We start from the raw sequence: 27847 nt of genomic DNA, 5'->3' as shown, positions 1-27847 counted from the left end.
ACACAGAAGAAGCCGCAGTTGCCTGCGATCTCTCACTCTGAAAGGCCAATTTGTGGGCAGGTGCTCTGCCTTGACATTGGAAACAACCTGCCGACCGCCACCGGGAATTCCCAGATTTCGATCCCCTCCTTTTCACAGTAAGTGGCGTTGTCAGTGACTTTGGAACTACACCTTATCATTAGGTGCTAGTATAAGGAGGAAGGAGGAGGGAGGAGGGAGGGGGTGGGGGGGTCGGCCTGGGGGAACTGTGTCCTATCGCATCCCGCACTGGTACAAGCCCCTTCCTCAGCCTGGCCTTCCTGCTGCCCCCGAGCCCGAGAACACCCTCTCACCACTTCATCCTGATAACAAAACCTATCCCACACAAGTAATCAAAATTAGATTTAAAACCGTTCACCCTCTATGTACAGTGAACTGCAGATGAGCCATGACCACAGCTTCACCTTCACTCGGGATTATAACCGGCACCCAGCAACATGGCGGCCGGAAGCCACGTGTTAGTTCAGCCTGAATTGGCATTCTGGGAGTTGTAGTTTATTTTTCCTGAACTCCAATACTGTCAGAGATTAATATTAAAGTTAAAAATCACTCAACACCAGGACTATAATCTGGTGTTGTGGGACTTTTAACTTTGTCCACACCAGTCCAACACCGGCACCTTCAAGTCAGAGATTAATATGATTCAAATGAAGGACTGAAGATTCTGGAAAGCTGAACCAAAAATAGAAATTGCTGAAGAAACTCAGCAGATCTGGTAGCATCATTATTGTGCTCTTTAATAAGATGATGCCTTTATTATCATTCTCAGTATCCATAAATTTATTATCTTATTAAAGAGTATAGTTGGATGCCAAGGAACAACCTACAATTGTACTACTATCCATTGTGTATGGCCATGCTATTTCTGATCTGGAAGAACATACTTAAAAGAACATTGTGCTGCTCCTGGAATGTTTCTAGCATTTGTTGTCCACTAAACGATGTGTCAAACCTAGTCAGTACAATGACTATTTAATAACATCTTTTCTTGGCATCTCTTTGGGACAATTCCAAAGTGCTGTTGGTGTGACATATTGGAATCAAACCAACTTTTGTTTTATTCATTAAATCATGAGGGGCATTGACAGGGTAAATAAACAAGGTATTTTCCCTGTGGTGGGGGAGCCCAGAACTAGTGGGCGGCACGGTGGCACAGTGGTTAGCACTGCTGCCTCACAGTGCCAGAGACCCCGGTTCAATTCCCAACTCAGGTGACTGACTGTGTGAAGTTTGCACATTCTCCCCGTGTCTGCGTGGGTTTCCTCCCACAGTCCAAAGATGTGCAGGTCAGGTGAATTGGCCATGCTAAATTGCCTGTAGTGTGGGGTAAATTTAGGGGAATGGGTGGGTTGCACTTCGGCGAGTCAGTGTGGACTTGTTGGGCCGAAGGGCCTGGTTCCACACTGTAAGTAATCTAATCTAGAGGGCATAGGTTTAGGGAGAGGGGAAAAATTTAAAAGGGACTTAAGGGGTAACTTTTTCACACAGAGGTGCATGTATGGGATGAGCGGCCAAATGAAGTGGTGGAAGCTAGTACACTTACAACAATTAAAAGACATCTGGATGGGTATAGGAATAGGAAGAGTTTAGAGGGATACGGGCCAAGTGCTAGCAAATGGGATGACATTAGGTTAGGATATCTGGTCGGCATGGACAAGTTGGACCGAAGGGTCTGCTTCCATGTGCATCTCTATGAATAGATGACACTATACAGATGTCACTGGCTGGGCCAGTGTTAATTGCCCATCCCTAGGTTCCCTTGAGCAGGTGGTGGTGAGTTGACTTCTTGAACCACTGCAGTTCATTTTCTGTAGGTAGATCCACAATGATGTCAGTGAGTGTGTTCCAGGATTTTGATCCAGTGATACTGAATGCATAGAGATATATTTCTCTATGCATTCTCTGAATGGTGGATGGTTTGGAGGGGACCTTGCAAATTGTAATGTTTCCATATATCTGTGTCCTTATCCTTTGAGATACTGGTGCTTGTAGATTTGTAAGGAGCTTTCTAAGCTGCATGCTGAATTTCTACTGTGCGTCTTAGATGGTATATACTGCTGCTACTAAACATGAGTGTTGGAAGCAGTGAATGTTTGTGGATATGGTGTCAATCATATGGGCTAGTTTGTTCTGAATGTTGCTTAAGCTGCACTCATACAGATAATTGGAAAATGTTCCATCACACCCCTGACTTGTGCCTTGTAGACGGTGGTCGAGTTCTGGAGAGTCAGATGTGAATTACCCAAGATTAGAGTGGTGCTGGAAAAGCACAGCAGATCAGGCAGCATCCGAGGAGCAGGAAAGTCGACGTTTCAGGAAAAAGCCCTTCATCAGGAAAGAGGCTGGGACCCTCGGGGGTGGGGAGATAAATGGGAGGGGGAGGGGGGCTGGGGTGAAAATAGCTGAGAGCGCTAAAGGTGGATGGAGGTGGGGGTGAAGGTGATAGGTCGGAGAGGAAGGTGGAGCAGATAGGTGGGAAGGAAGATTGACAGCTGGGACAGGTCAACATTGATGCCATGGGATTGAAGTGTTCCGAGGCGGATTCCTAACCTCTGACCTGCCCTTGTAGCCACAGTACTGATAGGGATAGTTCAGTTCAGTTTCTGGTCAATGGTAACCACCAGGATGTTTAAAGTAGTGCATTCAGTGATGGTAATGATATTGAATGTCAAGGTGCTGATAAATTATATGTTTAAATTTTGTTGGTACATCATGGCAATCTGATTTTTAAAAAGCTATACAGGCAGAATTGCAATATTCTAGGGCACATTTTATGATTCACCAGTCTGTTGTCTGCTTCATTAAGGGCTTCTAAAAGTTACTTTAGGAATTAGGATTCATTCTGCACCTGACCATAATATACTAATCGAACTGTACTGAATCAGTCCAAGCCCAAATGCAGCAAAAACCTGGAAAATATCCAGGTTTGGACTGATAAGTAGTGAGTAAAGTGTGTGTTACAAAAGTACTAGAAACTGACTACCTCCAACAAGAAAAAAAATCAAAGCATTGCCCTTTGACCTTCAGTGGCAAATCATTCCTTGCTTATTTCTTAGGACAATGCCTTGACCAAACAGCTTAAAAATGTGTTGCTGGAAAAGCGCAACAGGTCAGGCAACAGGTCAGAAGAAGAATCGATGTTCGGGCATAAGCCCTTCTTCAGGAATGTGGAGGGTGTGCCAAGCAGGCTAAGATAAAAGGTAGGGAGGAGGGGCGTTGGGAATGCGATAGGTGGAAGGAGGTTAAGGTGAGGGTGATAGGTCGGAGAGGGGGTGGGGGCGGAGAGATTGGGAAGAAGATTGCAGGTCAAGAAGGCGGTGCTGAGTCTGAGGGTTGGGACTGAGAAAAGGTTGGGGAGGGGAAATGAGGAAGCTGGAGAAATCCATATTCATCCCCTGTGGCTGGAGGGTTCCTAGGCGGAAGGTGAGTCACTCTTCCTCCAGGCGTCGTGTTGCCATGGTATGGCGATGGAGGAGGCCAAGGACCTGCATGTCCTTGGTGGAGTGGGAGGGGGAGTTAAAGTGTTCAGCCACGTGACAGTTGGGTTGGTTGGTGCGGGTGTCCCAGAGGTGTTCTCTGAAATGTTCCACAAGTAGGCGGCCTGTCTCCCCAATGTATAGGAGGCCACATCGGGTGCAGCGGATGCAGTAAATGATGTGTGTGGAGGTGCAGGTGAATTTCTGATGGATATTGAAGGATCCCTTGGGGCCTTGGAGGGAAGTGAGGGGGGAGGTGTGGGCGCAAGTTTTGCATTTTTTGCGGTTGCAGGGGAAGGTGCTGGGAGTGGAGGTTGGGTTGGTGGGGGATGTGGATCTGACAAGGGAGGTGCGGAGGGAGTGGTCTTTCTGGAACGCTGATAGGGGTGGGGAGGGAAATATATCCTTGGTGGTGGGGTCCGTTTGGAGGTGGCGGAAATGACAAAGGATGATCCAATGTATCTGGAGGTTGATGGGGTGGTAGGTGAGGACTAGTGGGGTTCTGTCCTGGTTGCGATTAGAGGGGCGGGGTTCAAGGGCGGAGGAGTGGGAAGTGGAGGAGATGCGGTGGAGAGCATCGTCAACCATGTCTGAGGGGAAATTGTGGTCTTTGAAGAAGAATGAGCTTCCTCATTTCCCCTCCCCCCACCTTTTCTCAGTCCCAGCCCTCAGACTCAGCACCACTTTCTTGACCTGCAATCTTCTTCCTGACCTCTCCGCCCCCACTCCCTCTCCGGCCTATCACCCTCACCTTAACCTCCTTCCACCTATCGCATTCCCAATGCCCCTCCCCCAAGTCCCTCCTCTCTTACCTTTTATCTTAGCCTGCTTGGCACACCCTCCTCATTCCTGAAGAAGGGCTTATGCCCGAAACGTCGATTCTCCTTCTCCTTGGATGCTGTCTGACCTGCTGCGCTTTTCCAGCAACACAATTTTAAGTTCTGATCTCCAGCATCTGCAGTCCTCACTTTCTCCTACTTGACCAAACAGCGTCAACATCTCTGAATTAAACTTTAACAAAACTTGGCATGAATTTGTTAATCATTATGAACTTGTGCATCCTGCATTGCAATGCTTCTACCAATCAAAGTCCATTCACCAACAAATCAGCACTCTTTTCTCGTTTGATGTTAATGCTTTTCCCTTTTCTTATATTTCTGTGAGCTATCCTGAGTATAAGACAAAAACTTCAACAAAATGTGTCTTTTTCCACCAAATCCTAGCCATCCGACACCTAAAGGAAGACCACCTCACCTTCTGCCTTGGGACCCTCCAACCACATGGCATTAACATCAATTTGGGGCGGCACGGTGGCACAGTGGTTAGCACTGCTGCCTCACAGCACCAGAGACCTGGGTTCAATTCCCGCCTTAGGCGACTCTCTGTGTGGAGTTTGCGCGTTCTCCCCATGTCTGCGTGGGTTTCCTCCGGGTGCTCCGGTTTCCTCCCACAATCCAAAAATGTGCAGGTTAGGTGAATTGGCCATGCTAAGTTGCCCGTAGTGTTAGGGAAAGGGGTAAATGTAGGAGAATGGTTCTGGGTGGGTTACACTTCGGCGGGTCGGTGTGGACTTGTTGGGCCGAAGGGCCTGTTTCCACACTGTAAGTAATCTAATTTAACCAGTTTTCTCACCTCCCCTCCCCCCCCACCTCATCCCAGATCCAACCCTCCAACTCAGCACCGCCCTCTTGAACTGTCCCACCTGTCCATCTTCCTTCCTACCTATCCACTCCACCCTCCACTCTGACCTCTCACCATCACCCCTCTCCCTGCCTGCTTTTACCAATAGCCTTCTAAGCTACCTTCCCCCAGCCTCACCCCCTCCTGTTTATCTCTCAGCCCCCTTCCCGCCACCCACTTCCTGTTGAAGGGCTTATGCCCAAATAGTCAACTCTCCTGCTCCTTGCTTGCTGCCTGATCTGCAGTGCTTTTCCAGCGCTATGTATTTCGACTCTGATCTCCAGCATCACTAAAGTTCTATGTTACCAAATGACTACTTTGGATTTTAATCTAATAGCAAGTTTACTTGGCTATTTTCTAGAAAATTTTAAATATCTATTTCTATTTATATCCATTTAGAATTTGTGACACCTCAGATATTGAAGCAGTCCATGTTCAAATACAGTAAGACCTAAACAATATCTAAGTTTTGGGCTGACAATTGACAAGAAACATTTGCTCCACACAAGTGCCAGGCAATGACCATCTCCAACAGGAGCAATTCTAACCATCCAATGGCCATCAATTACCATAGCTGAATTGCCACTATCAACATCCTGGGGGTTATCATTAACCAGAAACTCAACCAACCATATAAATTCTGTAGCTACAAGAGCAAGTCAGAGGCTAGAAATCCGATAGAGGGCAACTCATTTCGACTCCCCAAAGTCTGCCCACCATCTGCAAGGCATAGGTTAGGAGTGTGATCAAATATTCCCCATTTGTCTGGATGAATGCAGCTCGAACAGCTTGACATCAGCCAGGACAAGGGGCCACTGCCGCAGGAAGGAGATGGGCAATTGATTCTTCAGGACTCAAGGCTGCAGGCTGGCAAAAATGGGAATGACAATTGTGAAGGTGTGGGGTATTAGGGGTGGGAGGCAATAGCATCTCCAAGTGGATATACAGTAAAACATGTAAACAAAAGGATCATGTGGGGGTTGCATGGGGAAGGAGGGATGGGGGTTGGGTTCATCCACAGTCACATGTACCCTGGCTTCAAGTGGTGGGGACAGGGTATGACTTGATATGGTCACCTCATATGCTAGGGCTGAAATTGGGCAGGTGCACGGTCATGTCAATAGGTCAGATGGGGACCCGGGGAGATGTGAAGACTATGGAGTTTACAGGAAAGGTGACGAAGAAAGGGATTTAGAAGCTTGGATCTCACCAAAACAGTAGCCAAGGAACGCTCACTCTATGTCACTTTCCATTAGGCTGGGAAGTCAAATGTGTGCATTAGGGAAGAAAATGACCGAGACCACTTTTGGAGTGGCTTTGGTAAATGTCTTGGCCTGTGTGGGAGGGGCTGCAAGACTCACCAATGTGATTAAACACTGGGGTGTTTAAAGGAAAGAACATTATCCAGACCCATGCACTGTACAGGACACAGACTTGCGTGATCCATAGTTATCCTGGTCATCTTAATATATTGGCTCCTTGTTGGCTGTGTACCTTCCTGGAAAATGTGAGGATTGCAGATGCTGGAGATCGGAGCTGAAAATGTGTTGCTGGAAAAGTGCAGCAGGTCAGGCAGCATCCAAAGAGCAGGAGATTCGACATTTCGGGCATGATCCCTTCTTCAGTGTGTACCTTCCTGCCCAGACATCACTGACTGACTCGACACAACTTGCACTGAACCAAAAATATGTAAGATTCAGCCCAAAATCTATTCACTTTGGTGAATTCAACAAGATCAAAATTCCCTTTCATAATATACTTGAATTGAAGAATACATCTTGTGCCCACCTAATATTTGTTCTATATAGAGTACATAAGCTCACTGACACTCAAAACAAAGTAACTCAGATATGGAAACTCTTAGCACCAATGTTTTATTAGTGTACTGGCAAGCAATTGTATTAAAGGAGTACCCGAACAACTTTGTAATAGTAGAAATGTCATCATTAACTACTGATTGCTAATTACTCTAACCGAAGATAAATAATTAATAATCAGTAGTTAATAACTGCACTCTTAAGAGTATAATGAAACGACTGCAATGACGGTACTGGCAGGGCACTTCCAGAATCATATCATCATGTACTGCCTTGGATTTCATACAATAAAGTTACTCGTGAACAGATGCTTATTAATTCTTAAATGTAAAATGAACATTTAAAACACTGCATTGTTTCAAGTTTATTGCAATGGACAAATTCAACCAAGTTGACTATTCCCACATTAATAAACATTTAATTTATTTTTAAATTTGTATTTAAATGTTTTTAATTTTTAAAATAATAACTTTTAATCAATGGGAGTTAACTTTACCCAATATTGGTATTAAGTTGCCACAGTCCCAGAGGACCATAGAGCTGCTCTCTCGTTAGAGGGAGATGACTTAGGGTGGTTTAACCTGAGGGTCAGAATACCTCAGACAAGGGCAAGGTTGAAAAGGTGGGACATTCATGATGAACTCAGCTGGTATGGGAATTGGACACTTGCTGTTGGAGTTACTCTGCATCACAAACCTGCTGTCCAACTAACCCAGTATCAAGTATTTAAAAAGAGTCAGTGTGGGTATAGCGCCAGAACCAGGGATAAAGATCCCTGTCAGCATGGATCCCAGGAGGATGCAGTGTTCTTCACAGGAAATACCTGTCAGTATGAACTGTTGAGATAATTGGCCCTTGGGGGACAGAAAAAGTTTCCTGTTAGTATGAGGTCAAATTTGTAATGTTTACTTGATAATTTTTAAAATCTTTATTCTTACTCAATTAGTTATACCGTAGTTGATAAGTTTTAGTTCATTGAGTAAACTGATTACTTATCTGATTGGATTCTTTTACTGTTCATAATAATCAACTTTGACATAATTCATTAATATAGTGTGCTCATCTTTCCAGATGTTATATCTCTGTCCAACCTTGGCATCTGAGCCAAATGGTTTGAAGGGATTTAGTTAAATTAGAAATGTTAGATATAGCTATGAATTTCCTACTGTTGACAAAAGCAATATTCATTTGGCTCACTCACTCAACACTAATATATCTGTTGATTAAATATTATTAATGCAAAATAGTTCTGTTTATGTACTAAATGTTATCCAGCCAGGCAACAGTAATTTACCATACACTCTCTGCCAGTTATTACAGAACTTCAGTGCATCCAAATTACACTACCATCATTTTGAGGACACAATTACCTAAGATCACAGCACATTCAAATCATTGAGTTATTGTGTTCAGTATGGTGTTGTTAATTGAAAATTACAATATTATCAAGTTTTTCACCTAAGTAATAAACCATGATTTTCCAGAGGATATAGTAGTAATGAGCTGAATGGAATGCTGTTAAATCAAATGCATAACAGCTACAGAAAAGGCAGATAAGCATTTAATATATTTAAATTGTGACAAACAGTATGATTTATAATGTAACTGAACAAAAATGACCCTGTGTACTTAAGTATTGTTCATTCATAATATTTTGGACAAAAACTGCATTCATCCAACAGAGACAAATAAAGCTTTTATTGTTATAAACAATAGTAATTAATTTTGCACATGTAATACAACACACTGAACTTTCAGTGATATATAGACTAATGTGTTACAACTTGCATTTTTATTTTATAAATTGCTGAAGCTTTAAACAACACTTTTTTCCTCACTTTCAACTGAAGTTGCTGAAGGTTTTTTGTAGTCTACACTTGGGACAATAGCCCCACCTGTCCATCTTCCTCCCCAGCTATCCACTCCATCCTTTCCACTAACCAATCACAGCCACCTCCTACCTGCATCCACCTATCACCATCCGATCTACTTCCCCCCCTCCCCCACCCCCAGCCCCACCCCCACCCTATTTATTTCCAGGCCCCCTTTCCCTCTCACAGTCTTGATGGAAGGTTCTGACTTTGAACATTGACTCCCCCCTTCCCACCTCCCCCACCAACTCCAACCCCTCCACCCCTCCTCCACAGTCCTGATGGAAGGTTCTGACTTTGAACATTGACTCCCCCCCCTTCCCACCTCCCCCACCACCTCCAACCCCTCCACCCCTCCCTCCCTCCTCCTTTGTCCAGCTCCACTCTGACTCTCCAGCATCTGCAGTTCTCACTATCTCCAAGCAACCCAAGTAGTCCATGAAAGCTAGACTGGTTGCTGCTTCCACCAGTTTTTCCAGTTATATGTTCTCCACAGCCTAAGTTTTTTTTATTTTCTTTCCCACCCTGCAGCTTTTTCGTGAATCTAGTAGAGAGGCTTGATGGAAAAGCAACCCAGGGGGTGCGTTCATCTCAATTGTTACCTCCCCAGTTATCCACCAAGTAGCTAAGTATCTATTTGCTTCACATGAATAAGAGAAATGCCTCCACACGTTTTGACCTTTGGACACAGGCATCCATTTTTCAGTGTTTATATGCAATACCAAATGTGCATTTGGTGGGCTATCTTGCATAGGCCCATGAAAATAATGTAAAATAAGTCTGTGTAATATAACAAATCATTTCCTACATAATTTAAAATTTTGTTTATGCACTTCCCTGATTCTGCTGACACATATTCATCTGACAGCATATTCCAGTTCTAATAACTCTATGATAAAAATATATCGTCTGGACTCCCCACATGTTTTTTATTTATCTGGAAGCCAGTTCTGTAGAAATCCTGTCTCTTATTGTACATTAACTTTTGCCCCAGTGTAACTTATATATTATCCATTATTACGGCCTTAATATGCATTTTTTGATATGTGTTGTCATCTATTTTCTTTCCATTATCAGGTGGTCCATAGTTAACTTGTGAACTGGAAAGTGAAAATGTGAGCATTAGGTGAAGTCAGGACAAGGTTTGATTGAGATGCTACCACAATTAAATGTCTACCAATACTCATTCTTTAGCTTAGTGAACAATGAGAGTTTGGATGGGATTGAACCCCCGGAATGACTGCTAATTGTTAAAATACTATGTTTGTTTTGGATTGTCACAGTACAGTAATATGAGGATTGTATCATATGGCTATAAGTAGTGGCATTTATAAAATCTGATATTATGGATTTATTTACATTTCAAATTAGAATTGAAATGCAACATCATTAGCTTTAGTATGAAGAATAAGATATAGTTTTCAGCTACAAGGTGGTAATATATTTAAGTATTTAAAGTTACGCTTAAGAGGATCATCTGTCCCGAAGGAGCAATGTTCTCGCTTCCTTAGAGCTGCTTCCTCTTTATTGTTTTACTTTTGGACTGACATTAATGTTCAAGATTCGGAAAATGAGTCGGAAAAATCCATTAAAACCTCATTATCAGGGAGTACTGGATTTCCGTTGAAGAAGTAACAAATTTGTCATGTTAAATTTAATTAATTATACCAACAATGTAATGCAAATGTATTTATCTTTATGCCTTGTTTGTATATTTGTTTTAAAATCTCTCCTACACATATCCAGTTTTTCTGCTGGCTCTAGAGTCATAGAATCATGAAGCTGTACACCATGGAAACAAACCATGGTGTCATGGTGGCACAGTGGTCAGCACTGCTGCCTCACAGTGCCAGTGACCTGGGTTCAATTCCCGCCTCAGGCGACTGACTGTGTGGAGTTTGCACATTCTCCCTGTGTCTGCGTGGGTTTCCTCCGGCTGCTCCGGTTTCCTCCCACAGTCCAAAGATGTGCAGGTAAGGTGAATTGGCCATGCTAAATTGCCCGTAGTGTTAGGTAAGGGGTAAATTTATGGGTGGGTTGTGCTTCGGCAGGTCGGTGTGGACTTGTTGGGCGTAAGGGCCTGTTTCCACACTGGAATGTAATCTAATCTAATCCCTTTGGTCCAACTCATCCATGCCGATGAGATATCCTAAATTAATCTATTCCCATTTACCAGTACTTGGCCCATATCCCTCTAAACTCTTCCTATTCATATGCCTATACAGATGTCTTTTAAATGTTGTAATTGTATCAGCCTCCACCACTTTCTCTGGCAACTCATTCCATACAAACACCACCCTCTATGTAAAAACATTGCCCTTTAGGTCCCTTTTGAATCTTTCCCCTCTCACCATAAACCCACTGCCTCTAATTTTGGGCTCTGCTACCCTGGGGAAAAGACTTTGGCTATTCAGCTCTGACAATCCAGTGAAAATAGTCCCAGCCTATTCAGCCTCTCCAACCCTGGCAACATTCTTGTAAGTCTTTTCTAAACCCTTTCAAGTTTCACAACATCCTTCCTATAGCAGGGAGACCAAAATTGAATGCATTATTCCAAAGTGGCCTAATCAATGTCCAATGCAGCCACAACATAACCTGCCAACTTCTATGTTCAACCTACTGACAAATACAGGCAAACATACCAAATGCTTTCTTCACTATCCTGTCTACCTGCAACTCTACTTTAAAAAAAATATGAACCTGCACTCCAACGTCTCTGTTCAGCAACACTCCCCAGGACCTTATCATTAAACATTTAAGTCCTGCCCTGATTTGCCTTTCCAAAATTCAGCACCTCACATTTATCTACATTAAACTCCATCTGCCAATCCTTAGTCCACTGGCTCATCTGATCAAGGTCCCGCTGTCCTCTGAGGTAACTTTCTTGACTGTCCACTACACCTCCAATTTTGGTGTCATCTGCAACCTTACTAACTGTACCTCCTATGTTCACATCTAAATCATTTGAATGATTGACAAAAAAACAGTGGATACAGCACGGATCCTTATGCACACCGCTAGGCCTAGGCTTCCAGTCTGAAAAGCACCCTCTCATCACCACTCCCTGTCGAGCCAGTTTTCCTTGTGTTCCCTGTGATCTAACCTTGTTAATGTGTCTACCATCCAGACCTTGTTGAATGCCTTACTGAAGTCCAAATCGATCCCATGCATCACTCTGCCTTCATCAATCTTCTTTGTTACTTCTTCATAAATCTCAATCAACTTTGTAAGATATGATTTCCCGCAGACAAAGCCATGTTGGCTACTCCTAATCTGTCCTTGCCTTTCCAAATATGTGTAAATCCTGTCCCTCAGTATCCTCTCCAACAACTTGTTCACCTCTGATGTCAGGCTCAGCGGTCTATAGTTCCCTGGCTTTTCCTTACCATTTTTCTTAAATAGTAACACCACGTTAGCCAACTTTCAGTCTTTTGACACTTCACCTGTGGCTATTAATGATACAAATATTTCAGTAAGGGACCCAGCAATCAATTCCCTAACTTCCCACAAAGTTCTTTGCTAGAGGATTTTATTTCTTGTAGGAAAATAATTTTGAGAAAAGATAATTGTTTTTAGTTTCTAATTCAGTTAGCCATCTTTGGTGAGAAAAGCTGAGACTTTTAGGCAGGATTTTCCTTAGGAGAGCAAGAAATGGAAGTTAGATCAGCATCCCAATTTTCATAGAGAAGCGTTATTATTTAGCTGGGAAATAGGTTTGGTAGTGACTTAACAGTTACAAGGATAAAGTTGGAGACAGGACTGTTCAAATGTGGGCAATATTTAACTAGACCAGAGGAGTGACTGCTATTTCACTGTTTCACCTTGACTCAGAAAGTCATGGAATATCTGAAGAAAGGAAAGACCTGGAACCAGCACAGGGCAGCACCTGATTCCAAATATGGACCTGAAAGTCCTCTTGAATTCTGCAAATAAGAGGAGGAAGTTTCTTTTCCTTCAGTGTTGGAGGAGGCCACTCATCCAGATTAAGCAAAGCTGGATGGGCTAGTTGACAGACAGAAGCCAGAAAATGGTATTTACAAACTGGGGTTCTGGCTGAAATAATTCCACAAAGGCTGGTATCTTCTCACCAAGTCACCCTTTATTTGCACATGGAGAGTTCCTGACACTGATCCAGCTTCCTTCAAGCCAGCTCTCAAAGTGAACAGAACTGCTGACACTCCTGTTTATTTTTTTTTTGGTGGAACTCCATTATGCTTATTTTGAACTAATACAGCACCAAATGTGTATGTTTAGGTCCAAAGCAATTGAGCAATGCATGAAAAAAATTATCCAAATGAGATGTCAACCAGGGAAGCATTTTTCCAAGCTCAGTGCCAAGAATGGCTATTGGTTTATACATTTCTCCCCAGAGTCATAGGAATTGACCCTCCTGTTTATATCTCCCAGCCAGGACTCCCTGGTTCGACCAGATAAATGGCTCCAATCAAGGAACTCATATTTTATGAGGTCTACCTGGCTGATCTTGTTACATATGCCTCAATTCTCAGCATAGGCTTCAAGATATTCACTCCAGCAGATACACCGCATGAGAAATCTCAGGATGAATGCTGTTCCTAAATATGGGAAAAGGATTTGGACAGGCCATTCTGAGTCTCAGAATGGGTCAGGACCTGTAAATGTTAAGTTATTTAATGAATATAGGAGCAAGCACCACAGAAATGCCATTTATCTCTTTATTTCCTTAGAAGACAAACATTCTCAATGCCTGGACAGTGCAAAGACTGGAGGCAGAGTCCTTATCTTCACATTATCACCACCATGGAGGAAGAGGTCGTGAACATCTCCAGGGCTGTAGAATGAAAGATCATTGGGAAATGTGGAATGTGCAATCATGGTGGAAATTGTGCTCGGAAAATGGAATGCACTCACTAAGAGGCTGCATTGCATTCCACCCTAACTGACAGCAAATTGAAACCAAGTCACATTGAAAAGTTTCAGTTCTGCAGACATTACAGCTCTCCAAGCCTAGCTCCCATTATTATTTTGTATGTCTCTCTCTCACAGGTGCTAAGCTTAAAAAAGGAAACCAGTTCCTTCACCCTCACTGTCCCACGCATTTAGGTAGTATGGCTACAGTGTGGACTGAAGCATAAGTATACAGGACAAATGCTAGAGGTAGGATCAACTGTGTTCAGTCCCTCTTGAAGGACAGAGAGACAAAGTCCTACTTAGGTGAGCACAGAGTTTTGATCTACTTCTCAATCAACTCCAATAACCAGCCCTTTTTTCGTTACATTTTTCCATGCAAGTATAGGGTGCACATTACCTCCCCTTTTACCTCCTCACTCCCCACCATTGGAGAACCTGAGCACTCCTTTCAGGTGAATCAGCAATTTATGCATTTTATATTTGCTATTCAAATGTGATCATTTCCACATTGGGAAGACCAATGATTCAATGCAGATTGCGCAGCTACTTTGGAGCACATCTGGAAGCTTTGGAGCACATTTTCCATCTGGAAGCTTGATCCTGAGCTTCTGGTGACTGTCATTTTAATTTTGTACCTTGTTCTCATGCTGACATTTCTGTCCTCTGTCTGCTACATTGTACCAGTGAAACTCAATATAAGATTGAGGAACAGCATCTCACTTTTCAATTATACATTTTACATCATTCTGGACTTTGCACTGAGTTCAACTATTTCAAACCATAATCTCTGCCCCCATTGTTTTACTTGTCAGTTTTGGTTTTTCTCTTATTTTTGCTTTCAGTTAGCACAGTCCCAGGTATGGCTTTTGTTTATTTGTTTACTTTTTGCCCTATCCTCATTAACTTTGGCCACAGCAAACTTTCTGTCATTCCTTCTCCACTGACCTTCCTCTTGTCATTAATACAACTCAAAACCAAATACATTCCTAAAATTTTCCATTTCCTGATGAAAGGTCCCTAACTGAAACATTGTGCTCAATTATTGACCTCAATAGAGGTCTAAGCAACATGGGTTTTTGAGGATTTGTGACAGGTTGGACAAGATGCCAGGCTGACCTCAACTTTGGGAGAATCTCATCTCTTTTTATGCTTTTGATGTGCAGTGTGGGGAATTAAGGGAGATTATTGATGGTTAAAAACCTTATTAACGGCCCAACTCACCTCATTAATATTAAGCTTTCTATCTGACCAAACATGCCAAACAAGCTAATCATTGAGAAAGCTTGACATGGAAATCAGAGTGGGAACCTGGTAGATTCATCTCACCATTTGATCTATAGGACCTCTATGTAGTGTAGTACCAAACAGCATCTCAGGACACAATGCACAGGCACCAGCTACATGGACCCCTCATTCTCAGATATTGTTTACTAGCATTTGCCAACCTCATAATATCCTGGCAGCTCTCCAATTTGCTTGCAGGATTCTCCAAAAGCACAGACCTGCATTGCAGGATTACTAGCAACTTGCTCTGAAAGGCTGCTGTAAGGACACTTTGTAAACATGGACAGGGACTCAGCTCATAGATTGCCCCAGGCTGCATTTTATGGCTGCTCAATTGTTCTCTTAAGGCCTCACACTGAGCACCCATCAGTATGTTTGCACTACCTATGATTTCCATACCTTGCTGTGCCAATTAGTGCAGTCACATATCCATACAAGATTGGCCACAGTCAGTCATGCAATTGGGGTGTTCGCTGTCAGGGCTCCTTTGCCTAATGAAAGACAGTGAGTCTGGGGAGTGAGTCATGGTCAGTCCTGTAGCTGTATAGTTGCCAGTCTGGGGCAGTTAGACTAATGTGGTCTGGATGATATACAGCCATCTGTCAGGCAACTAGACACTTCCCATCCATGTCTGTCCTATTTGGTTGTTGGAGAAGGTGGGCCATGGTCAGTTCATCATGTCTGTCCACAAAAACTAAGGGAAAGCAGGGTAGCAGGAGAAGACGACAAGTTATTTTTCAAGACTGGGGACTGCAGACTGAGGGGGAGCAGTAGATAATGACTGTTAAGGGGGGATTTGCTAAAGGATTGATGGGAAGGGGATTACACAGGAAAATGCTTTTTCCAGTCAGGAACAGGGTGGGAAAGTGTATGATCACGGTTACTTCATACGCCCATGGCTGGGAAGGGGGAAAGATGGGCAGTGGAAGCTCCTGAAAATAGGTTAGATAGGAACATGGGGAGGTGTGAAGCTTGTAGGGTTCATGGGAGGGGACTAATAGGTTGGAGACTTACCATCACATACACCCTGGAAACCACTGGCTATGCCCGCTGTCACCTTTCACCATGCTGAAAATCGAAAGTGCAACAGAGAAGAAAATGGCTACAAAGTGTCTCTACTTGCGGGAGGGAGGGAACAAAAGATCCAGTGTATGAGGGAGCTTAAAGGGAGACAACATGACTCACAATGATACACTGTATAGGATACACATCTGCAGGATTCTTAATCCCTGGTCAACCTAATTCACGAGGTAAAACATCCACCAATATCATTTATTGCTCCCGATGCAGTCTCCTCTACATTGGGGAGACTGGACGCCTCCTAGCAGAGCACTTTAGGGAACATCTCTGGGACACCCGCATCAATCAACCCCACTGCCCTGTGGCCCAACATTTCAACACCCCCTCCCACTTTGCCGAGGACATGCAGGTCTTGGGCCTCCTCCATCACCGGTCCCTCACCATCTGACGCCTGAAGGAAGAACGCCTCATCTTCCGCCTCGGAACATTTCAACCCCGTGGCATCAATGTGGATTTCACCAGTTTCCTCATTTCCCCTTTCCCCACCTCACCCCAGCTCCAACCTTCTAGTTCAGCACCGTCCCCATGACCTGTCCTAACTGCCTAACTTCCTTTCCACCTATCCACTCTACCCTCCTTTCTGACCTATAACCTTCATCCCCACCCCTCTTCACCCATTGTACTCTTTGCTACCTTCCTCCACCCTCTTCTCTGACCTATCACCTCCATCCCTACCCCCATTCACCTATTGAACTCTATGCTACTTTCTCCCCACCCCCACCCCCTCTCATTTATCTCTCGACTCTGCAGACACCCTGCCTCTATTCCTGGTGAAGGGCTTTTGCCCGAAATGTCGATTTTCCTGCTCCTCGGATGCTGCCTGACCTGCTGTGCTTTTCCAACACCACTCTAATCTTGACAACCTAATTCACTGCCTTCCTGTTTGCTGTCCCAGAAATTATTGGCCAACTCATTCACAACAACACTTTTTGATGTAAAGGCCAGGAAAAGAATAAGGATAAAGACAGAAATTGCTGGAAAAGCTTGGCAGGTCTAACAGCATCTGTGGAGCAAAATCAGAGTTGACGTTTCAGGCCGAGTGGCTCTTCCTCAGAACTGATGGTAGCTAGAAAATTGTCAGTTTATATGAAGAAGATAGGGGAGGGGAGGGGGTAAGGAGAAAAAGATCGGTGGGGATATAGAGTTCAAGGAGAGAGAAGAACAGATGGACTGATGAAGGAGTGGATAAAGATCTGGCTGGGAGGGTGAATAGCTGTTAATGGAGACTGTTAGTGGCTGACAATAAGGTAGTGTGTAATGGCAGTCAATGTGACAACAAGGCCTGGTGTGCGTGATTCTGGCAGATCTGCTGAGATTTTCCAGCAATTTCTCTTATTGTTTTTCGATTCAAAAGATCGAGTTCGCAGTGAAAGAATCAGACATTCTCCCTGGGAGATTCAATGGAGCCCAGGCCGAGATAAAGGGAGGGGAGGAAAAAAAAAGTCGGAACTTCGATTTGCAGCCACACGGACCCTGAACAAGCCGGAGCACTAAGGTGGAATGAGCGGAAAGAGCTAGGGCTTGGAGGCACCGGTGTATTGGGTTTATTCTACAGATGAGATAATGATTCACTAACGTGGTGGGGAACGGCAGGTCGGTTTCTTTTTTCTTTGATTTGTTTAAGTTGTTGTGAAGGGGCTGGGAATTTAATGTGCAATTTCCTCCCGGTTGTCTCCTGTGTTTGTGTTTGAGACAACGGGAACGGATTCACCCACAGCTTCTCCCCTTTTTTTCCTCGAAACGTTCAGGTTCAGCCCTGGCCCGATTCCTGACTCGAGCAGGAATCTGTCCTGAAAACAACAAATGCTGGAGATTATAGTGGGTCAGATAGCGTCCGTGAAGGGAGAGCACGCTAACGTTTCGAGTCCAGGTGACTCTTCATCAGAGCAGGAATCGTGCTTTGACTATGTTTTCCTGCACAGCCCAGTCTGGTGGGATCATTGCTCCCAGAGACTCCTCACAGTTACTACAGTACTTGAAAAAGAATAATGCTGGACTCGAAACTTTAACTCTGTTCTTCTCTCCACAGCTGCCGTCAGTCATACTGAGTTTTTTTTTAGTACCTTTTTCATTTAAGATTTCAAGCATACGCAGTATTTTACTTTTATATTTCTTATAATACTGAATCAGCCTTTAAGCTGAGTTCGCTGATTTGAGCGGTGACATTACAATTAGTCTTAATGGACGAGATTAGAAAGCGGGACATTACTCAGAATTATCGATCATTTAATTGGTTTCAGCTGGAAGTTAGCACTTCTGGTGATCAAGCTGAGTTGTGATGCTTACTGTGTGCTAACACTAAATCTAGGGAAGCTATTGGACGACAAACATCCATTAGATGATGTTTCATGCCTGTGGATATAGACTTCTGCGTGTGTCTGTACTTCTAAGATAGTGGTGTAGAAAGTGAAGAAAATAGGAGTTAGCAAGAAAAATCCTCATTAAGATGAAATAATGTTGTATTGCTAAACATTCAAATTTCTTAATTCAGTTGCCACTGAATCTTGAATAATTTCCTGTAGAATTTTAACCAATTGCTTATTTTTGAAAAAAATGGAGAAAAATGTGAGAGCTTTATCCATTGAGTTTTGCATTCATAATGTTTTGGAACTGGATGACTACATGAATATTGCTGTCAATTGAACTGCAGTGCCATCTACTGCCATGTATCAAAATTTAAAATAACAAATGCTGTAGTAAAAATTACACTGTAATCTGAAATTGGCTACAAATCTGAAAAACAAATACAGAAAGAATTTAAATATTTGACCTCCATTTTTCAGTCATAGAGGCACACATCACAGAAACAGACCCTTTGGTCTAACCACTTAATGCTGACCATGTTCCCAAACTAAACTAGTCCCACCTGCCTGCTCCTGACTCACATCGCTCCAAACCTTTTCAATTCATCTACTTATCCAAATGGCTTTTAAATGTTGTAATTGTACCCACATCTACCACTTCCTCAGGAAGTTCATACCACACGCACACCATCCTTTGTATAAAAAAAATTTGTCCCTCGTGTTTTTTTTTAAAAATCTCTCTTCTCTCACCTTAAAAATGTGCCCCATACATAGTCTTGATGGTTTCACCGATTGCCTCCTTGTTATGTCTAGATAAGCAAATACATACAGATGTAAAGTTAAAAGTCTCACTTCATTCTGTTGGACATGTGATGCTGAATTCCTAGGGAAAAGACAACTATTATTAACTCTATCTATAGTTGTCACTATTTTATAAACTTTGATAAGGTTGTCTCTCAACCTGCTACACTCGTGGAAAAAAATTCCAGCCTTTCTTTATAACTGAAACCTTTCATACCTAGCAAGATCCTGGTAAATCTCTTTGAACCCTCTCCAGTTAGATAATATCCTTCCTATAAGTGGGTGATCAGAACTGGATACAGTATTCCAGAAGAGGTCTCTTCAGGGTCCTGTACATGCTCAACATGATGCCCCAACTCCTCTAATCAAAGGCCTGAGCAATGAAGGCAAACGTGCCAAATACTGTTGTGGTTCTGTTCGCCGAGCTGGGAATTTGTGTTGCAGACGTTTCGTCCCCTATCTAGGTGACATCCTCAGTGCTTGGGAGCCTCCTGTGAAGCACTTCTGTGATGTTTCCTCCGGCGTTTATAGTGGTTTGTATCTGCCGCTTCCGGTTGTCAGTTCCGGAGGAAACATCACAGAAGCGCTTCACAGGAGGTTCCCAAGCACTGAGGATGTCACCTAGACAGGGGGTGAAACGTCTGTAACACAAATTCCCAGCTCTGCGAACAGAACTCCAACAACGAGCACCCGAGCTACAAATCTTCTCTCAAACTGTGCCAAATACTTTTTAACTACCCTGTCTATATGTGACGTAAACTTTGAAGAATTATGTACCTGCACTCCTAGCTCCCTCTGTTCTACAACACTACCCAAGACCCTGTCATAAATTGTATAAACCCTACCGTGGTTTGTTGCACCAAAATGCAATACTTTTCATTTATTCAGATGAACTCCATTTGCTATTTTTCACCTCATTGACCCATTTGATCAAGGACCCTTTGTAATCATAGAAAACCTTCTTAACTGCCTACTATGCCACCAATTTTGATGTTGTCTACAAACTTACTAACTATGCCTTTATGTTCCCATCCAAATCATTTATATAAATGCCAAATAAAAGAGGACCCAGAACCAATTCCTGTGGAACTCCATTGGTGACAAGCCTCCAGTCTGAAAAACAACCATCACTCTGTCTCCTGCTGTTAAGTCAAATATGTTTCCAACTGGCAAACTCACCTTGAATCCCTAGTGACCTAACTTTACTAATTAATCTACCATGTGGAACATTGAAGTTTATTGCACTATTTCCCAGGACTGTTCCAAATTTGTAGATAAGTATATCAGTTTGTATTTGTTATGTACTACCCCACAAGCATTCAATTATTTTAGTGACTGATATATGCAGCAACACATTGTGAATTCATAAAAGCAGCCCCTTCAAGCACAGCAACCGATGGAAAACAATCGTTTCAAACAGACCCTCGATGCTTACAGTAAACTGAACTGCTGATGACCGGTGTCTCGCTTTTGAACTTTGGTCCAGTTTCGGTGAATGCTGCAATTGATCATTGCCTTAGAGTTGGAGAAGTGGGAAAAAATAGCCAACATCCTGCTTATTGTTTATTGCAGTGACTGACCTGACTAAACAGTATGTTGGTCTTGTGAGAAAAATATTGGCCTCAGCTATGAAACTTAAACTGCATTTGAATCTAGGTTCAGATATGTAAACTGGTTAATACAGTAAGCAGTTATTCTATCAGCACTGATGCTGTTTGCTTCTATTCAGACCTGATTTCTCAGATCTGGATCTTGAGTACAAGAGCTGTGATTGAGAGTGACAACTGTACTAGATTGTGATAAAGGAAGCACGTAAAAGAAGTTCTGCTTTCTCGTGATTTCATTCACATTTGTTTGTGTTTCAGAACAATGAATGACATTTGGACTCCTATTGCAAAGCAGTACAACCCATTAAAAGCTGGAAGCATTGATGGCACTGACGAGGAACCCCATGACCGAGCTGTGTCTAGGGCAATTGCAGCCAAGTACAGACCAAACAAAGGAGTATTAGGAGACCCCCACCTGACACTCTTTGTTGCCAGACTAAATCCCCAGACATCTGAGGAGAAGCTCAAAGACACTTTTTCTAGATTTGGGGATATCCGCAGACTGAGACTTGTGCGTGATATTGTCACCGGCTTTTCCAAATGCTATGGCTTCATTGAATACAAGGATGAGCGTTCATTATTAAAGGCACATCGGGACAGCAATAAATTAGTGATAGACCAGAATGAAATATTTGTGGATTTTGAATTAGAACGCACTTTGAAAGGATGGGTCCCACGGAGACTTGGAGGGGGATTAGGTGGTAAAAAAGAATCTGGCCAACTACGGTTTGGTGGGCGAGATCGTCCATTTAGGAAACCTATCAGTCTGCCCGCATTGAAGGCAGAACTATACACAGAGGGGCAAGCAGACAAAGTAGATAGATCAAGTTCCAGAGAACTATCGAGGGATAGCCGGCAGTGGGAGAGAGGTCGAGACTGGGAAAGGCGAAGGGAAAGAGACCAGAGAGGTGAGGAAGGACAAAAACGTAATGGAGATAGAGCACGATACAGAAGTAGAGAAAGAGATCATAAACGACAAAGAGATGAAGATCGACATAAAGAGGAAGATAGGCACCAATGGAGAAACAGGCATAAAACTCGACGATAGAAGCTGTACCAGGAGTTTACCTTCCTAGTGAAAGTAAAAATATCTTTTTAGGCTCTCTTGCATCAAACATTTGAATTATTTTTACAGTACAATGGAAATATAAAGTAACTAGTCAATATCTGGAGTGCAGAAAGAACCACAACTTGCTGATAAGCTGCTATGTTATTTGAGACCAAAGATTATTTCAGTTCTGTGAAGGTTTGCTTTTCCGAACGAAAAAAATCAAATGTGGTGTCAGTTTTTCTCAACAGTCTTCTGCCTTTTGCTTTGCTCCTAGGATACCATCCACCCCCTAGGTCTTCTCAAATGTTTGCTCTTGAAGGACTCGTGTGTTTAGATGATCTGTCTTCACTTTGCATCCACAAATGGTTAACAGTCCAGCATGGCCAAACCACAGTGCTCAAAAGCAGGAACTATAAGCTGTACCCAACCAGCTCAAGAAAACTAACTTCATTGTGACAGTTCAAGTGTTGCAGGTGTACTGATGATACTGATCAGGAATATGTTATTCAGTAATAAGTTGTATATTAAACTGATGAATTGTTGTATAGAAATTCATTAATCTTTCATCAGCACTAGCAATTCTCACTGAAGCAGCAGATTAATAGTTTTGTACGACCTTAATATGCTGATTTGGTTTCACGGAGAGCGAATTTTATAATTTTGTACACTGTCAAATTTAAATAAAACCTGTTCAATTTGAACAACTGTAATGTGAGCATCTGTATTACAAATATTTTTCCAGATGTTTTCTATCTTTTAATTAAAGTCGAATATTAGTGGTATTTCCATAAATCAGTTGAACATTTCCTTACTCGAAGATCCAGCTGTGACCTCTCTTTATTAGGAAGCTATCTAACAGCTCCTTGAGATTGCTTTTGCATCAATTGTTCCTCAATTTCTCTGTGCCTTTGTTGCACAGTAGCCTGCAAGGTCACAGCCCCTGTTTGTGACTGGATTATTAGGTCACTTCTAATGAACCTATATCAGGAATATAGAAATAGAACAGGTCCTTAGTAATGTGAGCAGTTAGCATGTGCATCACACTTTGAAGTCCTCCATACAATGGGATATGGAAGGCTCTGAAAGGAGGACCATTTAATGACTCTACATGGATATTTGACATGGGGACCTTTTATTCTGAGTGTAGCACAAGCCAGTTTGTGCAAATACAGGAGGAGATTGTAAGTGTTATTTGATTAGTAGACAGAACCATGGTGAGACTTTAAGCTCCAACAGAGAGGGCAAGCACAAAAAGGCAAGGCTGGGTTGCTGTGAGCATTGAATTGCATAAATAAAGAAGTTGTGAGTTGCATCTTGGTCTCAGCTATGAGATTTGATTTGACTTATTGTCATGTACTGAGACAGTGACACATATTGTGTGCGAATCGGGCAAATCAGACCTCACTTAAGTACATCAGTGTAATAGAACAGAATGTAGAACATAGTGTTATGGCTACAGGGAAATGCAGAAAAAGGTCAACTCTCACATGTGAGAGGTCTATTCATAAGTCTGATAACAGCAGGGAAGAAGCTGTTCTTAAATCTGCCTATCACCTGTATACAAAATGTTGTGGCAGCAACATTTTGAAGAAGTACACTACGAAGTGCAGAATTTAAATGCAGATCCACCTTCCAAATATATTGGAGATGAGCCACAAGGGTATTGGGAGGGTGGTGTGTGTCGATTCAAATATATGTAGACAGTTACTGTCTCGGGAACATACCAAGAAACGTTGGTGACTGAAGTTCAGGATGGATGGTTGGAGGAATAATTATGAGATGGAGTCACCTGGTAACCACTCTTACTTTAATGTGGTAATTGTAACCATTGGGTTTCTATCTAATGGGTGGGAGAATGTAAAAGTACATATAAATGAGGTGAGATTAGCTAATAGTAAGATGCATGATTATAGGCCTCTAGCTACTCATTAGTGAGACTTTCATCTCACTTCAACACTTGTGGTTGAGTCTTGCCTTTTTTTTTGGCTAGTACAAGTTAAATCCAGTTTGATGAAGTAAATCTCTCTACAAGGCTGTGGGTTTTCTCTAATAGGGTTTGCCCAGTGACTCAAAACTCAGTGGAGATCCCAGAATTGAGCAGCATCTGAGGCATCACCACCCTATATGAAAGGCCATTGTGAAAATGGATGAGCACTAGTAGTCCAGATAGGGGAAAATCCCTGTCCTGCTTTGAGGCTGTACTGCTGGATGAAGTGATAACTTGTGTTCCCCAAGGACCAGCAGTAGAAGCCACAATATCAGACCACTCCAGTCAGTGTTGAAGCAATATAACCCATTTGGAAGAATGTATTGCGCTGTAGGAAAAAGGTCAATATCTTTCACCACCCTGCCAGTGTGCCACCATGACCTCCAATTCTACCTCATTCTACCTTTGCTATTGCAACTGCCTCCCACCTAGACTCTTTCTCTACCATCCATTATTGTCTGCAACATCTTCTGCACCCACCCCAAATTGCAGCACCACAAAACCTACTGATGCATACTCACTTGCTCAGGAAACCTCCCCATTTGTACCAACAGTAATAGCTGTGCCACTCACCCTATCTTACATAATATCTAATTCTCTTATCCCAGAAGCAAACCAGCTAACATTAGGGCAGGAAAAGAATCCTAAATAATTGCCCAGAGCAGGGTATAGACTGGCATTCAAGGCTGTGTTTGATTTACTGTGCCTGGAACCAATGAGAGATTATCTCCCTCAACTGGACTGAGGCCTGCTGAGTACTGTGGCAAACTGGTTTTGAGGCAGTGTGAAATAGCATAGTAAGACAGAAGTAATATGAGCCAATTATTCAGGATGAGGAGACAAAGCACCAAAAAAAAGGTAATGTGAGGCACAGATTTTGAGAGCATCTAGAATAGGCAGAGAATGATTGAGCGCTATGAAAGTAAACGATCAGCCCAGAAATGAGACCTGGTCTAGCACATGACCTAAGCATGTGTCTTTGAGCAGACAATGTTCTTGCTGTAGCATTTCAATGATCGGGATTGCTGGTGCTACCTGAGGTAAAGTGTGCAGAAATATCCTGGAACTGAACTGGAGATGTGCAGTATGGGTTGTTAAAAGGTGGATGTCAGTGCCAAAGTCAGTGAACTTGAAGTTCCTGTGGACCATATCCTGAAATGGAGATGTCTTTTTTTTATTATTCATTTTTGTGGGATGTGAGTAATGCTGGCTGGCCAGCAATTTATTGCCCTTCCCTTGTTGTCCTTGAGAAGGTGATGGTGAGCTACCTTCTTGAATTGCTGCAGTTCACCTACTGTGGGTTGACCCACAATGCCACGAAGGAGGGAATTCCAGGATTTTGACTCAGTGACAGTGAAGGAATAGTGATACATTTCCAAGTCAGAATGGTGAGTGCTTGGAAAGGAATGTGAAGATGATGGTGTTCTCATCTATCTACTGCCCTTGTTCTTCTAGATGGAAGTAGTTGTGGGTTTGGAAGGTGCTATCTGAGGATCTTTGGTGAATTTCTGCAGTGTATCTTGTAGGTAGTACACACTGCTGCTACTGAACATTGATGGTGGAGGGAGTGGATGCTTGTGCATGCAGTGCCAATCACGCTGGCTGCTTTATCCTGGATGGTGTCAAGCCTCTTGAGTATTGTTGGGGCTGCACTCATCCAGGCAAGTGGGGAGTATTCCAACACACTCCTGACTTGTGGACAGGGTTTGGGGAGTCAGGTGGTGAGTTGCTCACTGCAGTATTCCTCACCTTTGACCTGCTCTTGAAGCTACTATGTTTATGTGGTGAGTCTAGTTGAGTTTCTGATCAATGTTAATTCTCAGGATGTTGATAGTGGGGGATTCAGTGATGGTAACACTATCGAATGTCAAGGGTGATAGTCACAGACTGGCATTTGTGTGGAACGAATGTTACTTGCCACTTGTCAGCCCAAGCCTGGATATTGTCTAGATTTTGGACCTTCTGATGGAAGGAAGGACATTAATGAAGGAGCTGAAGATGTTTGGACCTAGGACATTACTCTGAGGAATTCCTGCACAGATGTCCTGGAGTTGAGATGACTGACCTTCAACAATCCAAGAGTTTGCCCCTTGATACCCACTGATTCCAGTTTTGCTCAGGCTCATTGATGCCACACTTGGTTGAATACAGCCTTGATATCAGGGTTGTCATTCTCACCTCACCTCTGGAATCCAGTTCTTTTATCCATGTTTGAATCAAAACTGTAATGAGGTCAGGAGCTGAGAGGTCCCGGCAGATCCCAAACTGGACGTCACTGAGCAGGTGCTACTTGATAGCATTGTTGATGACACCATCCGTCACTGTACTGATGATCAACAGTAGACTGATGGGGCAGTAATCGACCAGGTTAAATTTATCCTGCTGTTTATGTACATGACATACTTGGGCAATTTTCTGCATTATTGGGTAGATGCTAGTGTTTAATTGTACTGGAATGACTTGGCTAAGGGAGTGGCAAGTCCTGGAGCACAAGTCTTCATTGCAATTGCCGGAATGTTGGCAGGACCCACAGCTTTTGCATCCAACCATTTCTTGATATCATGTGGAGTGAATTAAACTGGCTGAAGACTGGTTTATGTAATGCTGGGGACTTCTGGTGGAAGATTGCTGTGAAAGCTTCAGCCTTTATTTTGTATCCAAAATGGAAGTGTTTTGGAGCAAGCAGCAAGTTGAACCCACAAAGAACTTGCTCTGATTTCCACGTTGTGTGTTCCCATAGCGAGTTTGATACAATCACAATCTGTAGCATGTTTGACTGTTAACAAATCACTGGAGGGGATTCAAGATGGTGGCAGTCTGAATAGATCAGCTTTGCTGAGCTCTGCACCCAACCCAGGGTATTTTTTCACCCCCCACCTTAGTTTTTTATTGAAAATAATTATTGTTAAATGGTAATACAACCATTTAAATTCTATCTTGAGTGTGCAAGAATGACTAAGGGGAAGCAAATGGCCAAGTCTCAACACTTGGGACACTCAAACAACGAGCGGGCCTGAGACTGCAACTGGGGAAGCAGCTGCAGCTTGCTCAGCAGCTGTGAAAGAAATACCTGCACAGCAGAACAGCGTGGAGGCACTTGGAGCGATACTACAGCTGATCCAGGAGATGAGGGAAGAGACTCGTAATCAACTAGAGTCCATCTCAGCCATGCTGCAAAAGCATAAAGAGGAGTTGGAAGGGCTCGGGAAGCGAGTTGAAGAGATTGAGCAGTGGACACGTGGCATCACTTGAAGATAATGTAGATGTATCTATGGACATGGACAATAGTGTCTGATTTTTTTTGTCTTGCTTTAATTTTTTGCTCTTTTACTCTTTTCCCAAAGAAGCTGTTGTTGGTGGGTTTTTTTATTCTCTCTGAGCTGGAGTGGTTTGATATATTGTGTGGGGGGTGGGCAGGGTGCTCACTGTTTTATTATACCTTTGTGTTTACAATGCCCTTTGTTTGGTTTCTTTCATTGCTTGGGTTTGGGGTGCAGCTCAAGGAGGTCTGTGTGGGAAATGTAAGCGCCCTCTGTGGGCAGGGGGTAGAGTCCCCCATTAAGTGCTAGTAATCCATCCATCCCTTTGTATTTGTAGTTAGTTTTTTTCTTGTTCTTTTTTTGTAAATAGGCTCTATGAGTCTCCTTTTGAGTATGCTCAGTGTGATGCAAGACAAATTCTTCCTCTTGGCAGGTCAAAGGTGATTGTAAAGGATCATGATTGGCAGCATTCTTAAATGGTGCACCTTGAATATTAGAAGGATTCATTTGCCAGTTAAAAGAAAAAAGGTGTTGTCGGCCTTAGAAAGGAGAGGGTGGATCTTGCCCTGTTGCAAGAGACTTATCTTATTGACAAGGAACACTTGAAGTTACAGCAGGATGGGCTTGATCGAGTGTTCCTTGTCTTTTAGTACTAGGAGCAGAGGAGTGGCAATACTCGTCAGAATGGTCTCCCATTTAAT

The 27847-nt window shown here is 43.0% G+C and overlaps 1 protein-coding gene across 2 annotated transcripts; it reads left to right on the top strand.

The window, feature by feature from the left end:
* On the top strand, nucleotides 1-22450 carry snrnp35 (small nuclear ribonucleoprotein 35 (U11/U12)). Of its 2 annotated transcripts, none has more exons than XM_072595216.1 (2): nucleotides 1-137; nucleotides 21107-22450. In XM_072595216.1, the coding sequence occupies exon 2, from the start codon at nucleotides 21111-21113 to the stop codon at nucleotides 21894-21896; it is 786 nt and encodes a 261-aa protein (XP_072451317.1). In that variant the 5' UTR covers nucleotides 1-137; nucleotides 21107-21110; the 3' UTR covers nucleotides 21897-22450. The 2 variants fall into 2 exon arrangements, with proteins under 2 accessions (XP_072451317.1, XP_072451316.1); XM_072595215.1 differs by lacking the exon at nucleotides 1-137 and adding an exon at nucleotides 17458-17730.
* The last annotated feature ends 5397 nt before the right edge of the window (nucleotides 22451-27847 follow it).

Source organism: Chiloscyllium punctatum, chromosome 25 (genome assembly GCF_047496795.1).
Source record: "Chiloscyllium punctatum isolate Juve2018m chromosome 25, sChiPun1.3, whole genome shotgun sequence".
NCBI lineage: Eukaryota > Metazoa > Chordata > Chondrichthyes > Orectolobiformes > Hemiscylliidae > Chiloscyllium > Chiloscyllium punctatum.
The sequence above is the reverse complement of the archived record's forward strand: the minus strand, read 5'-3'. Positions and strand labels throughout refer to the sequence as shown.